Here is a 16,219-nt window from a genome sequence, read left to right as displayed (position 1 = left end):
TAGTTTGGGTGGTGGATCATTCTCAGCGCTGTAGAGACACTGACATGATGGTGGTGTGTTAGTGTGTGTTGTGCTGGTACGAGTTGACCAGCTATAGCAATGCTGTCCACGAATCAAACATGTCCAGCTAGCATCATCCTGTGAGCAGTGCCTTGTGACCACTGATGAAGGACTAGAGTACGACCAAACAAACAGTGCAGCAACAAACACCTACTGTCTCTGAATTTAAATCTACAAGCTGGAACAACAACGTAGGTGAGTCCAATAGAGAGGACATTGGGCAGTGTTTAAAAATCCAAGAAGCACTGCTGTGTCTGATCCACTTGTACCAACGCAACACCCACTAGCACACCACTACCACATCAGTGTCACTGCAGCATTGAGAATAATTCACCACCCAAATCATACCTGCTCTGTTGTGGCCCTGACCACTGAGGAACAAGGTGAAAATGGCAAACAAAATATGCAGAGCAACTGATGGACTACTTCTTGTAATTGTAGAAAATACATGATGGCTTGTATGTTCAGTGGAGAACAGAGGGGATCATAATGTTCTGGCTGATCAGTGTACAGGGTGAGGCAAAAGTCTCAGGACACCCTATTATTTCAGAAACTAAATGGAAAATTACATATCTGAATATCACAGGGAGTAATGAGTGAGGGGCCTATCTTTTAGGCTATGTCCAGAACATGGCAGCCACCTTGAACACCGCAATATTGCAGTTTTTCCAATGAAGACCAGACTTTTCTCAGAAATCAATGGCCGCAATAAGATTTGCGTGGATCTCCTGTGGTTCAAGAGTTGTGGTTCAAAAGTAGCCATGTTCTGGACATGGCCTAAATGACAGGCCCCTCACCTATTACTTGCTGTGGTATTCAGGTATATCATTTTCTCTTTCCTTTCTGAAATAAAAGGGTGTCCTGAGACTTTTGACTCACCCTGTTTAGTGGTAATATACAAACCCTGCAAGCAGAAAAGTTGAGATTTTTTGTAAAATGCAATGAAACAAAAATAATCTGTTATTTGCTGTTTATTTAACTGATGAAAACAAAGAAAAGGTTTCCATTGACCGACCTTGATTGTTTTTTAGTAGAATTAAAAATGTTTCTCAATGCAAGACTGCAGTCTTTCACCATAAACTGTAAGGCCGGAAACTACTGGTGAATGTGCGCGAGCTTCAAAACCCTCAGATGGCTTTGCATAAAACTGATATTCTTCTCTTATATATATGGCCACTGCTTCAGGAAATGTTGTCACTTAACACAGTCGACTATAGCATCAAGAAGTATAACCTGAAAGCAGTAAAGCGAATGCCATTCTTCAATTCTATGCAAAAACACTGCAGAGTACCCTCTGAGCCCAAGCTCATCTCTGATGGTCGGAAAAGTAGTTTTTTTAAACGGACATTGAGTTCTCTGTGCTAAAGATAAAAGGGACAATCCAGTTTGTCATCAGCAATAGGTGCAAAACCAAACATCTTTCATGATATTTGGTGGTGCATCTGTGGCCACAGCATTTATAACTTGGAATTGGGACAAATTTTTATTGGAGGTGTATAATTTATTTTTTTAATGTTGCCATCAAAACTACATCTTTTCCTGGGAAGTCCATGGTTATTTCAGCAAAGACAAAAAAAAAGGCCTCATTCAGCATAGGCTACAACTGCATGGCTTCATAGACAGAATGCATCAGAACGAAATCAGAAACGAAAGACCACAAACTATTCAGAGGCTGAGAAGTTGTATCAAGCAAGAAAGGTAAAAAATGCCAATTTCAAAGCTGAAATTTCCCACAGCATTAAGGTGATGTAATAGTCGTAAAACATGCCTTTATCCCAAAATGTTTGACTGTGGTGCAGTCATAAAATTCCAAATCTATTTTTATTTACAAAATACAATCAAGTTGGTCAGTAAGAACATATCTTTTCTTTGTATTTTTATCAGTTAAATAAAGGTTCAAGAGAATAAACAAATCACAGATTGTGTTTTTTATTGCATTTTATATAAAATCCTGACAGGTAATAGGTAGCCCTCAAATAATGAGTTACCAAACCACTACCACTGGCTAGTACACTTTTACAGACTGGCACCATATAGAGTTTATTTACAGGTCAATGACCTCTATGATATGAAGAATAAAACCTAATAAATAAATATCATACACCAGTACATCACAATTGAGCAGTACAATAACAATGTTACAATAGATATCTTTTGGATTTCCTACACAAAAAAAAAAAAAAAAACAGCTTTGACTATACTGCATGCAAAGTACTAACTCCTCTAGTGAAGCAGCCTTGCGTTTAGGTTCCAAATGGTCAAGCCTTGTAGAGGTAATAGGAACTTGGTTTTGGCATGTCATTTGTCGGTTGGGTTTGTGGTGCAGAGAGATAAAACCATCCTGTCACTGTACACTATATGTCTAAATATTTATGGACTCTTGCTCATCTGTTTTTTTTTCCTGAAGCCAAGGGGATTAATAGGGAATGTTCCCTGCCTAAGTTGCTTAAGTTGCAGCCTTTACTCTGCTGGGAAAGCTTTAGATAATATTGCTGTGCAAAAGCTCAGTGTCTGACGACTTTATACCACTCTAGCTGATGCTTGGCACTGGGCATGCTGCTCCTGAGTGTCCCTTTATTGCCCCTTTATTTTTAACGGAGATACAAATTTGTTGCAACTGAATGCCTATGTCAGCAATAGCTGTGCCGTAAAGTAGTTAAATCCATGAATTAGAGGACATGTCCACAAACATTTGGATATATAGTGTATCTATGGAGTACTTCTAGTCCCTAACCACTGTAAGTATTCAGTGACTGTGGATTATGGTTAGAGTTAAGATTAGGTTTAAAACTTACCACCTGCCATCTAATCTGGTTGGCTTGATTAACAAAGATTATGAGTTAGCCCAGTGTCTTTTTTATAAATTAGGTTAAAATCAGCTTTAAAAACAATAGTCCTCAGAGTCTAGAAGCATTCAGAGACTTAGAATCCATGGAAGTGTGCGGTATATAGCCTCCTCATCGCCCATTTTGTACACCGCAGGTTTTTCCCCCAAACGGCTCAGAGTCATTTACATGCCATGTAGACGTCTCCTTGGCACTCCTGATGTCTATGTGGCACTGAGGTGCTCCTCAGCCATCCAAAGGTTTTCCCAGGTAGACCATAGTAACTTCAGTGTTGCCGTAAACAGCTGAAACCGCTGGGAAGAGGCAAGTCTTGGGAAGCCCCCTGAACGCCACACCCAGAAACTCGAACCCTCGCTCAAACGCCAGTGTCTTGTCATCCATGTCCAGAATCACACGTATTCTCTCCCCTATCTGGAAAAAAAACAGCAGCTCACAACCACAACCCTCAAGGATTCTTTCTGCATTATGAAAAGACAATTCCAAGCAAAATTCCTTGCTGTGAGGTCAGACTGCAGGAATTCTTAAAACAGTGTCTGGACAAAAGGAGTTACCAATTAATTTGTAGTAATTTCTTTTGTGGCCTTTGAGGATCTCAATATTCTATGACAACTTTTCATGTGGTTTATTCTGAACATCTAAGAATGTAGTTGTTAGAGGTCTTAAGCCAATTTCACACAAGAAGTTGCATGGCACGGGTGCTGCATCAGAACCATTCAGTGATGCTTTTTATTTCACACCAGGTGCACCACACACACATTGTGAGGCAAAAGCGGTTTCTCTTTGCCCTGCATTTTTCCGGTGATGGGTAAGTTAATACCATCGATAGAAGTCTTTATTATTTGTATAAGGCTTAAATAAACTTTATGTAGATTAAATGTAAGCATATCTTTTTTATTAACAGTTAAAAAAAACAATAAAAACCATGTTTGTTCTATATTGACGCTCTTGGTGTTTCTCTTGTAATGCTGCTGCTAAAATTTCAAATACAGCTGTTTGTTGATATGTTTACTGGATCAGAGTGTACATTCAGCAAGAGTACTGGATCCTGTAAGTTTTCTGCATAGAAAATGCTAAAAAGCAATGCATGGCACGCATCAAAAACAGAGCATATTGTTGTGATTCATGCATGCATCGCTGCACTGGTGTGACACCCTTGGCTGGTGCAAAAGGCTACAGTTATTAATATCATTGTTTGCAGTCACATGATTTTTTTTTTAATAATGGGTGCCATATTGGGGACCAACATTCTGGTGTTGGATTGTAACACTAATGTAAATAATTGGGGAAAGATGGAGAGATTTATCGTATGCAAAGCTCTTCTCCCTGCACTGGATAGAGTCTCACAACATTCAGAAACACAGAAGCCCTCCAACTCTTTGTATCAGGTCCAACAATGAAGCATCAAAAGGGCATTATCCAATGTTAGCCACATTAGCATTTTCATCATAGGATCTAATGGAAAACATTTAGCACGTTTCTCTGCTATTCTGACCGAATCTGGGTGAGTTATTCATACAAAGATCATATACACACTTCAGGAATCTGGTTATTTCACTCATGTTTTATTTGGCATGTAAGAGGCTACAGAAACAAGACACATTCTTTTGTCTCATCCTTTTCCCCATTTATGGGGTAAATAATCTGACCCCTCTGTCACTGCACTCTGAGAGTGTAACAGATTTTTGGAGGATAAAGGTTTATCGCCTAAATTATTTCTCTGGTTTGTCTTCAATTTTTTTAAACTAGTACTACTTATAAGAAAATGTGAGTGCTCAGATGGTTCCACTCCTCACCGAAGCCAAGGCTGGAACCCAAATGTCTCCCTACACCCTCCATAGGGCAGTATAGATCATAAAGCTGGTTCCTTTCACTAGGTGAGTTCATTCCTTGTCAAATTAGTGTCTAATTACTGTCTTGGATCAGTATTAGTTTTATTATCTGTAATGTGCACTATGTAGGAAGTATGACGCTATTTTGGGATGCAACCCGAGATCCTCTTTACTGACTGATGCAGAAAAACAGACTCTGTTTACAAACATGATGCAGATAAACGAGTTAGGAATACATCATTTTATTTCTATATATTTAATACGGGGTGGCATGTTATGTTGCACTGGGAAAATGTATTAAACTTAGAAATGGTTCAATACATAATTAAATATTACATTTCACCACATTTGAATTAAAATCCTTTAAATTCCAACTGTTCTACTGTTTCATTCTATTTCTATGTATTTTAGACTATTATTAGTATATTAGACTAAGTATCTTTCTAGCTTGACATCCTGTTTTACTGTTTGATGTGAATATGTCATAGAAATAGTCTTTTTTTTTTCCTCAATGGAGTGTTCCAAAGGTTTGATTGTGAATTTGATAAATTTAATTTGAAACAATCTAAACAGTTAAAGCAAAATAATAATAAAAAAAATTTAATCGTCAATACCGATAACTGATACCTTAAGTGCTTAATGCCCTTTTTGGCGCACATCTGAAATTCAAAAATTTGTTTACGGCATACTCTTGAACAGAGCCAGCTGTTTTTCCCCACTAAAGCTAGGCAGCCAACTATCATCAAATTGTCTAAATGGTTGGCTGTATTTCTTTATGCAGACATTTCAGAAAGAAACTACTTTGTTATGAATACTGCGTGCATAATTCTATGCAAATGGCCAGGGCCATTTTCAGCTATAAGTGTTATAAGCAGCCTCTAAGTACCACAGAGTAGTGGGTCTCTGTAGGAAAAACCAAGACGTTTTTTGTTTCATTTGGTGGTAAAATGCTAGCCAGAAAGTGATGATGAGCTCATGGCAATAGCTGTTACCATAGATTAGGCTTTTACTAGGACCCCCTAGTGGGGACTAAGAGACATGCATTTGTGCAAAAATTGCCATGGCAATGTCAGATGAAGCTAAGTCTAAACAGATAAAAAGGCTGAAGAGCAAAAAATGGGCACCCAACTGCTAATAAGAAAACTCTAGTAGGTTCAGTGAAAGTTATTGCATAACCAGCTACAGCCTTGTAGATGCAATGAAATGATTTGAATAACTAGCTATTGGTAGTTAATCCTAACTAACATAAAATTGCTTACTAGTCAGCAAAATAGTCATCGATATAAAAATCATAATTGGTTCAATTTTCCACTTAATTTTTCTGTTGCAATAAGGAAATATTTTGAGGTATCAAGTCAAAAAGAATGTACACTCTATTATGAACAGCCAAACGGCTTTAACGTCTGAGTTAACATCTGAGTAAGAAGAGTTTTCTATTCTTTGTGTAACATAACTGTAATCCAAAATTCAAACATACTCCTATTCTGTCATTTTATGGTAACTGTTGAAACATGAGCAGTTTGAAAATGGCAAGCAAGAAGAATTTCTTTGCAACTTCATTCATTAAGTGCGGTAAAAAATATTTGCGTCTATTTAAGTTCCTGTTTATAATATTGTATGCAAAAGTATGTAAAAGTTTTGGTTTAGACAAAGTAAAAATGATGACTTCAGTGTTCATTTTTAGTTTTATAATAGTTCATTTAAAGGGATTTTTTGTTTGTTTGTTTTTTAATATGACCTATCAGTTACAATAAAATGACAAAAAAAAAGCAAGAGAAATTTTGAATTTTATATTACAATTATATGTTACATAAAAAGGGTTTAAAATCTATTTGTACACCTAATAAAAACATAAACCCTGTACAATATCTTAAAATACTGAAGTAAACAACAGCTATGTTAATGAATGTACTGGCCTGTATTTTTAAGGCTATATTTGAATACAATATGAAATATTTACAGATTACTTCTTCCCCCGACAATCTACTTAGCTAGCACATTCTCAAGCAAACTATTTCTCAAAATGTAAGCAGTTATTTTAAAAAAAGTATTTAAAGTCGTATTAATTTACTATTTTTGCATTACTTTATAATTGAGGTTGCCCCCACCCTGCCAAAGAGAATGTCGCTTAGGGCCGACTAATTTTTAAAAAAAAACAACCCTGTGCTCAGCCATGGCACTGAATATTTATCAATATCAGATGGATACAACAGTTTGGTTGTACATGACAGCTCAAATCTTTTTCAATTTTCTCATTCCTGCTCTAAGGACCTCTGTCATAACTATGTGTAGACTTGGTCCAAATATTATAATGAAGAAACATAAGATATATTCTTACAGGGTGTACAAAGTCCTAAGCCAACTTACCTGGTATTTGGGTGCATTGTTGCATTGTGGGAAGTTGCCATTGACCTCACCATTGTGCAGCAGGTTATTATCTACCAGATTCCAACCCCAGCTCTGGTCATCGCTGCCCAGAAGAGCTACATAACCTTGACACTGCATAGGTGCCCTCTTGGTGGCAATGCCAATCACTGCCACAGTGCCAAGAGGGCCCTCCCACCAGATCTCCCAAGCATGCCTTCCCTCCATGAAACCGATTTTACCACGAGCTCCATCTGTGCTTTGGGCAATAGGGTTACGGTGGAGGGTGAAACCGTTTTTCTTCACATACACATTCCTCGAGCAGTCATGGGAGCTTAGAGCATGCTGGAAAGCCTTTAGCTGTGGAAAGAGGAAAAAGCACAAGAGAAGAATTTAGTTCTCACATTTCCAGCCAAGTACAGCCGTGGACATTAACATTCTCTTTTAGAGACCGTGTAGGTGGTGGTTTAAAATAGCAACAGACAGTAACCCTGCAGTCTTATTAACAGAGCACATTCAGAACAGTTTTGATATGTTTTTCCCACATCTAAATGCCTGTACTGGACCCAGAGATGTTACCGTTTAAAGATCTTTTATGATATGCCATCAATATTTTAGCTGTCACAAGAAAAAAAAAAGATCTCCAAAATAGTAACTTTATAGAAGAAGTAAAAACCTTAAATTTCATTGGATGACATTTTGGAGCATTTCCACTGGTCCATTCACATTGTGAAGGACGGCTTCCCTCCCACTCCTTTAAAAACCAGGAATTTTATTTTTAATAATGCCACTGACAGAAATGAATCATCCAAACATCTCTAAATGCCCCCCTAAAGAAATTTATTACACCAAGTGTTTATGAATATACAGTTTGATGCCTGGGATATTCTTCTGAGAAAGCATTCAGGCCATGAAGGTGTTTTTTAAAAAATCCATTCATTGCAGAAGTGTACATGAAGGGATTTTTTTCCTTCTTTTTTTCTAGCTAACAGGCAAAGTGTCACATTTACCACTGTTTTACCATTTTAAAAACACATATAAACACTCTGCACACAGATGCATGTTCAAGTGTCACTTTAGACAAATTTCACAACCAAAGCTTTGTTTCTGTCAACATTTGGAACTCCTAGTAACACTGCATAGAAATAATTGGGATGTTTTTACATTAGTTTGTATTTCAGAAAAAAATATTATTAGACTAAATTTCTAAATTTAGCAACCTTATTTAGTGCACCAGTGGCATATTTCACATTTAGACATAACTTAAGCTGAATTTAGGGAATGTCCCAGTTTTTTTTTTAGACAGGTATGATTTTTGAGGCATCTACCTACATTTTTGACCAATTATACCAATATATTGGTCAGATGCCTTGGCCTGATTGGTCCAATATCCCAATACCAGGCGGGTATTCCACAAAGCAGGGTTTCTCAAGCAGCCCAGAATTTTGGATTGCCCAATAGGAATGTCCCATATCACTTTTACTATTGGACAGGCTTGATTTAGGGCTTAGGTTATCTGGCTAAACTGAGAATGCTGCTCTGTGCAATACCTCAGAAGGAGATACTTCAGTTGTTTGGAAAAGTTAAGCCCAAAGTTGAAGGCTGTTCCAGTGTCTCTTTGGGATATGTCTCTTCAGGGGTATCTGGCTAACTTTGTGAAATAGCCCCACCACCAAGCACCTTCACTGGCTAATGTTCTTTGCCATAGCTAGCTCACTTAAACTGGAAAACAAAGAATGTCGACAAGAGAAGATGAAGTACTTAACTACATTTGAAAGAAGGGCAAGCCTTGTATTGACTAGAGGAAGGCTACACAGAACAGCTAGCCAGATAGCTAACGTCTACTGGCCGGCTTCGAGGGTAACCTCGAACGTTACCCCTAGTTTGTTTATGGCTCTGCAGAGATTTAAGGCTGCTCTACAGAAAGCGGCTCCGTTATTCTCCACGACTCACCTTTCCCTTGTACGAGGGTATGTTACAGAGGATGTCTGAGCGCAGAGCCTCTTCGCTGAGCTGCCGGGCGCACAGGCTCCGCCACACCTCGCTGTTCTCGTCCGACAGGCAGTTGTTCCAATGCCAACAGACTAGCGAACACGTGCTAAGATCCGCCAGGTCCAGATAGGAGAATATATGCTCCAGAACGCGGCTTGGCAGCCTGGCCGCAATTCCAGAACCACCGGAACCGAACCCGAGTGCACCGCAGCCCTGAGCAGCCACCGCCGTGGCGCCGGACACGGCCACAGCGCAGGACATCGCGCTGGACACAGATGGCTAACACTTTAATGGCGCTCAGGGCTTGATTAAAGAAGAAGAATAGTTATAAACGATCATTTTCTTCTAAGAATGAACCGAGCTCATTCCGTGATTCGGTTGTAGGCAGACGACCAAAATCTGGGACTATTGTAAAGGTCCCGGCAGGGCGCTTTAACACTGATTGTATTGGTTTGAAAAAAAAAGCGCTACCCACAAAATACAACCGGGCGTTGAAATTCATGTATTCCTCGAATACATTAATTCGCATACAAAAGCAATGTGTGCTCTCGAAATAATTTCGTAGCATGTCTTATTTACCCTGTTCCCACCATTATTTACATCTTCTTTCACCTTCAAGGACCTTGCTTAACAATTACGTCTGTGTTATTTAGTCATTTTATCGTGAGGTGGCGCCAAAAGCTGGGCTATTCTATGAAAGTCCTGGTAGATTTGTTATGTTTAATAAATGCAGTACACATTATTCACAAATAATGAATGACGCGTTGGCATTATATTATATTTATTATAATTATTCGCCTTTATAATAATGCAATATATTCCAACGTTCGTTACACAACGTGCAATTTTTACAAGGCCGCAAAATTATTTACATCACTTTCCCTCTAAAAGACCTGCCAATCACATAGCTCTTTTTTGGGGCATTTTACCTACAGGTGGGGCCCAAAACTGGGAGTACACTAAACTACTCTTAGCATGTTTAACGTGGCTCTTTATATTCTCTCAAACACAAAAAAGAGCTCATAAATACAAGAAAGCTTGCGTTGTACAGCGTTGCTTTCACACCATTATCTATATTTCAATTCGCTATCAAGGATCTGCCCATAATTGGACTTTTACACCAATAAGTAGCACCACATGTTATAATTGAACTGTCGCCCACTTTCCCATGAAAAGGCCTTTTACTCAGCTGCCCCGTCTTTCAGAGAGTAGCCTAACAGCTGTAAAGTAATTTCAGACATTTAACTCCATATAAATCCAACATTTTGGCTAAGAATGGACAACTTACCGTAGCCTTGTCCCAATACTCAAACCTGCAGCCTGGCACATCCAAGTGGGCACATGCAGGGTGCTCTTAAATGCCATAAGTTACTGTCAAACTTACCATATTTCACAAAGGCCTCCAAGACATACTTTCTGGCATTTTCAAATTGTAAACAGAAGAACCAGATGCTTAAAGGCAGTATTGAGACTAGTTTTAAACTTCAAAGATATTACTCCTAGCAAGAATTGGGACATGCCATTTTTAATGCAAGTACCACCCGTTTATCTAGGGTGGTATTCTGTATGAGTTAGGAGTATTACAGGCATTTTGGCATTCATTTTACTCACAGTAATGTTTGTGCGCAAGACCAATAAAAATGGCCAAATTAAATACAAATTAATTTCATCTCCACCAAACACTTTATTAATAGAATAAAATCCAGGTTTATATACACATATCCACAGAAATCAAACTTAAAAACTGTACAAGTTGTATCCCTGACCAGCTTTTCCCCCTCATTGTCATTTAAACAAGATCAGCAGCAGCAATTTCCTTACACAGAACTCTTCATATGGCTGTGATTAAACTATACTTTGTTGCTTGTGTATAGATCATTTTTCTTATAAATGTGAGCAGTTATTTCAAAACGGTGTTTGGGTGTACTCTCTCGAGATCCATGTTATCACAATTAGATAACCAGTCCTCACTTTGTGTATCCACTGCCTGCTTACTGAGAGTGAATCTTGAACGGTTCACATCTACAACTGAGAGAAAAGCTGGGCGGCACTATCCACGTTCACAGCTTCCTGTGGTTTCTGCTTGACAACCTGAAATACACAGAGTTATAGATTCAGCAAGCCTTTACACCCTTTACAATTTTTTGCCCAGATGTGGTTTCACATGCTTATTTACAAACCTATGATATGGATACAGATTTTGGAACTGGCACTTTCCTCCCTCTTTTGCTCATGCAAAATTTGCATTTGAATGAGGAGATAACACTGAGGTCTTGATATCAAGTCCATGTTCCATATGTTACAATAAATAGAATTTTCCATTATTTTCCTTGTCAATGTTTCATCTTAAATAAAGATTGTTAACAGGAAGCCCCCCCCCCCATTTGATGGGATATGACATGAGATTTAAATGTGTTTTATCAAAAAGTTTAAGCGTTACATTTTCAAATCACAAAACCTGCAATTTTATTTACAGCCAACGTTATCAAAAGCACTGTCTTACATTTTCAATGGGTCATTAATATTACAGTCATACACATTATAGGATATATCCAGCTATAGGATGACTGATTCGAAAGTATCCATCCATATATTTTAAGAACCATGTTGCCATATCTAATAAGCAACATTCCATAAATCCCAGATTTAGAATAAACCACAAAATGTACAGGATAATTACCCCATGGGTAAATCTGCATTCCATCAATTACTTAGCACGCATACACAATACTTCTCACAAAATCAAACGCAAGAACTTGTCACATTACCATAGTTTTTCCTTTTGGTTCTGGAGCTGTAGATTTGGAAACACTTTTCATATCCCTCTGAACATCTGAGAAGATCTGATTGAGGTTCTCCACTTTTTCATTCTTCAGGGCTTTTATCTAATAAAGAGATGGTAATGACGTACGAGTTCTGCATCTACTCTGACTATTTAGAATAATTTTATCAGATACAAAGAAAACTGACAGCAAAATAACCAAAATTGAATCAAAAAGAAACTTACATGTTTTAAACAAGTCTTTACAGGCTTTGTTTTGGTCTTGGGCTTGACCTGTTTGTTGGCCACCTGAAACACGTTCAGCTTTTTTTTATCCTTCGGTTTATTTTTAGCCATCTTTCCCTAAAATGTAGGGGATAAACCAAAGAGAACATTACAACTGGGTGCAATAATGACTGACAAAACCTTGTAAAGTCAGAATTATACTTGTACTTTTGCTCAACTACATATTATTCAAGACAACTGAATTTGTAGCTTCCTGAGTATTTTGAAGTTGATTAAAAGCCTTAATATTTAATTACTAATTTGTCTTTAATTTCACTCATTTTGTAGATGCACCGCTTTTGATTTGTCACACCACTTGGTTTAGCTTTTGATAAAAAATAAAGAGACCAAGTTTGGACTGAGCTGGAGGGATGATTGTGATTGTCCTTTGTTAAACTGGAATGATTTACCAATATTTCACACAGGCCAGTGTTTTTTTTTTTGGCTACATTGTAGCACATGCAGAATGAGGTCTGGAACTGTCTTGACATCAAGACACTGGCTTGATGGCAAGTTGTGAGCCAAAAGAATTTGTGTAGCCTGACATTCATTTTAATTCATTAAATACAAATTCACATTTGTTCTTCTGTTAATTAATTACGTTATTTGAACACAATATAATCCTTTGCATTCTAGCACATTCTACTGTTAATTTACACTTACAAATGCATCTCCCTGTGGAATTACTTCCTCTCCACACTGAGGGATCAAATATTACACACAGTCAGTGGTTTCTAGCCATGCCTTCAACATACTGAGATATCTGAGAAATGTTCTTTTTGTGTTTGACAATCCTCAAGACGTTTGGCATAAAGTATTGAGCCCAACCCATCTCATCTCTCAAAGACTGCATCGTTTTATTTTATGTCCTACTGCCTATAGTGGAATTTTCCAAACTGGCTTAATTTGAATATTTTTTATAACCTTTTAACTCTTATTTTGCCCAGTCCCATCATTTGTAAGTGTTGCAGGCACCCAATTTTAAAATGTTTATATTTACAAAATACAAAATCAGCTTGTTCTTATCGCATTACTTTTCTGGGACGAGGGTTTTTTTTTATTCAAATACTAAGAGTAGAATGAAACTGATAATTGATGTTGAATCTCTCCAGAAAACGTCCACTGTTCCACATTAGTGCTGGGTTGTTGTTGTTGCTTCTTTGGCATTAGGCATTTTGAAGATATACTTACGGGTAGCTTCTGCTGAGAGTCATATTCTGTTGGCTATGTTTAGGGAGATAAAACAAACTGCGTGTATGAACAAAAACTATTTTAAAAAGGTCATCAATTAACCAAAATACGGGAGTGGCTACAGTACGCTAAATTCCTATGCTGACAGGTAGTGGATAAGACGTTCCAATGGGGGTTCTGTGAGGAACAAACTTAAAAGAGGAGAGTTATTTAACTGGCTTTGTTTACTCTTACTAGTTTGTATGGTACTAAGGAAGCTTGCTTACTGTGGTGGTTTCAAACTGCTCAGTTATGCTAAGCTAGCTACTTAGGACGACGTTAAAAACAGAGGAAAAAAAATAATAAAGCACAATACTTACTGCTCGAAAACGTCTGTTTGGCTACTGCTCCAAACCCATGTGCTAATGTCTTCTTTTACGGATTTTTTTTTGGCAGATTGACGACTCTGACTCTTTGCTGCCACCTACAAACACAGGCCAAATAAGAGGCATAACTTTATATACTGCCTTAAGAGTCGCACACTCCAATAATACACTCTCATTGTCCATTTTATCAGCTCCACCTGTAGATTTACAATTAACGTCAGTAGTCTGTATGAGGCTTTGTATACTTTGATAGCCGCCTTTAATCCTGTTGATCAATGGTCAGGATGCATACGAGACTACCTCAGAGCAGGTTTGCCCGATTTGGGTGTTGGAACATTCTTAGCACTACATTGACAATGACTTTGTAGCGGTGTGTAATTGTGAGCTGTACAAATTGTGTTGTTTATGCTCTAGTACCGGTTATGTTCCTAGAGATCTACCACCATGCAGAGTTTAGCTTGAACCCTACTCAAACACACCTGATCCAGGTAACGAAGGCCTTCAGGGGCATTTGAATATCAGAGTGTGGTGTGTTGGATCTGAAACCCCCAGTGTGGTAGATCCCAAGGACTAGGAATGAGCAGCCCAGCTCTAGTCCTTCATCAGTTGTCACTGGACACTGCCCATGGGATTCTGTTAGCTGGATATTTTTGGTAGGGTGGATTGTTCTCAGTCCTTTGAGTTGTTTATATACTACAGCAGCACTGTCGTGTTTGATCCATTATCATTGTCACTGCAGCACTGAAAATGATCCACTATCTGCTCTGTAGTGGTCCTTTGTGGGTCCTGATCATTGACAAAGATGGCGAACAAATTATGCAGAGCAACAGCTGTACTAAGATCTGTGATTGTAGAATTGGAATGAGATGGATATCAATGTAGGTCTATCATGTAGCAATGTCCATAGTGTTTTTTGTTTTTTTTTACATTTTACTAATAAAATATTTTTTAATAATCTAAAATATGAAGAAGGAAACAAAGTAGGTGATTAATCAACATTAAACAGTTTGCTTTTTATACAGGTTACCTTGCAGAACAGTACCTTTCCCCCAAGTAATACACTGCCCAGTGAACTCCTCCAGTTCATAAATTGTCCACTGAACTCTCAAATTATACACAAATCGCTGTCTTTCCTTAAGCTCACGCACCACTGAACTCTTCATTTTGTACACTGACTGAACTCCCCTCAGCATATACACTGACCAATGACCTCCCATCTGTTCATACACTGATCTCAGAGGCTCACAAGACCCTTGTTCAACTTTCTAACAGAGTTCCAGTATGTGGTTTTGACTTTGTAAAGCATATTTGTGAAGTTTCTTTGTGGCTGCAACTTAATAAGACATGGAAGTGAGTTCATGAAGTTGTTCCCACGTTAGTAAGTCATATCCAATTATATTATGTTTTTTATATATGTAAATAACTTACTTAGCAGTGAATTCATGCTATGACAATTCTGATAATTCTGCCCACAGAATATTTTACTAAAAAGAGATTCCAGCAGGAATTCATATGTACGTGGAAGTATTAAATTGTCCACCAGGTGGCAACAGTGCACCTCCATTTCTCCTCATAATTTTTCACGTTCTGTCGCCTATGTAGTCACCAAATTATTTATTGCACTTAGCGTTTTCCATTTAATACCAGTCCAAGACCACTGATCACTGAACACTGTAAAAGGTGGGGTTTCAAATACATAACCCCAGGGAGTTCAAAAGTCCTTGATCTTAAATGAGGGAATGAATGAATGAAAAAATAAGTACCACCTACTCTTCTAGCTACTACTACTCCTAATAATAATAATAATAATAATAATAATAACGTGTTATTACTAACTACAGTTTTTATACATTATATTTCTTAAAGCAGCACTGAATAAATTAGGGGGCGGCACGGTGGCGCAGCAGGTAGTGTCACACAGCTACAGGGACCTGGAGGTTGTGGGTTCGACTCCCGCTCTGGGTGACTGTCTGTGAGGTGTGTTCTCCTCGTGTCTGCGTGGGTTTCCTCCAGGTGCTCCGGTTTCCTCCCACAGTCCAAAAGCACACGTTGTTAGGTGGATTGGCGACTCAAAAGTGTGTGTGTGTGTGTGTGTGTGTGTCTGAGAGTAAGTGAGAGAGAAAAGGACTGGCGCCACCTCCAAGGTGTATTCCAGCCTTGCGCCCAATGATTCCAGGTAGGCTCTGGCGGTTACAGATAATGAATGAATGAATGGATGAATAAATTAGGTGATATTAGGAAACTGGCACCCTTTGTTGTGGAAATACGTACACTATAAAAAGAAAATAGTTGACCAACGTAATTGAATTGCTTCAATTGATAACAAGTAATTCAATTAAGTTTATCCAACTTAATTTTTTAAGGTTTTTAAGGTTAACCTTAAAAAACTAAGTTGGATAAACTTAATTGAATTACTTTTTACCAATTGAAGCAATTCAATTAAGTTGGATCAACTATTTTCTTTTTACAGTGTAAATGCACAAAACATGTGGATGGATCTTTTGTAATGTGTGTTGTGCCATGTTC

General features: G+C 38.1%; 2 protein-coding genes across 3 annotated transcripts; both read right to left on the bottom strand.

The window, feature by feature from the left end:
• Positions 1 to 931: 931 nt before the first annotated feature.
• fbxo45 (F-box protein 45) lies at positions 932 to 9,601 on the bottom strand. The gene is made up of 3 exons (XM_066683139.1): positions 9,053 to 9,601; positions 7,103 to 7,459; positions 932 to 3,317 (listed from the first exon to the last, which is right to left on the bottom strand). Exons 1-3 carry the CDS (start codon positions 9,350 to 9,352, stop codon positions 3,132 to 3,134), a joined length of 843 nt encoding a protein of 280 aa, XP_066539236.1. The 5' UTR covers positions 9,353 to 9,601; the 3' UTR covers positions 932 to 3,131.
• A 1,147-nt stretch (positions 9,602 to 10,748) lies between these two features.
• Positions 10,749 to 13,845, bottom strand: rbis (ribosomal biogenesis factor). 2 transcript variants are annotated; one of them, XM_066683793.1, is made up of 4 exons: positions 13,688 to 13,805; positions 12,099 to 12,220; positions 11,860 to 11,976; positions 10,749 to 11,182 (listed from the first exon to the last, which is right to left on the bottom strand). In XM_066683793.1, the coding sequence occupies exons 2-4, from the start codon at positions 12,207 to 12,209 to the stop codon at positions 11,114 to 11,116; spliced, it is 297 nt and encodes a 98-aa protein (XP_066539890.1). In that variant the 5' UTR covers positions 12,210 to 12,220; positions 13,688 to 13,805; the 3' UTR covers positions 10,749 to 11,113. The 2 variants fall into 2 exon arrangements, with proteins under 2 accessions (XP_066539890.1, XP_066539889.1); XM_066683792.1 differs by having other exon boundaries at positions 10,752 to 11,182; positions 12,099 to 12,215; positions 13,688 to 13,845.
• Positions 13,846 to 16,219: the final 2,374 nt, after the last annotated feature.

Source organism: Hoplias malabaricus, chromosome 10 (genome assembly GCF_029633855.1).
Source record: "Hoplias malabaricus isolate fHopMal1 chromosome 10, fHopMal1.hap1, whole genome shotgun sequence".
NCBI classification, from domain to species: Eukaryota; Metazoa; Chordata; class Actinopteri; order Characiformes; family Erythrinidae; genus Hoplias; species Hoplias malabaricus.
The sequence above is the reverse complement of the archived record's forward strand: the minus strand, read 5'-3'. Positions and strand labels throughout refer to the sequence as shown.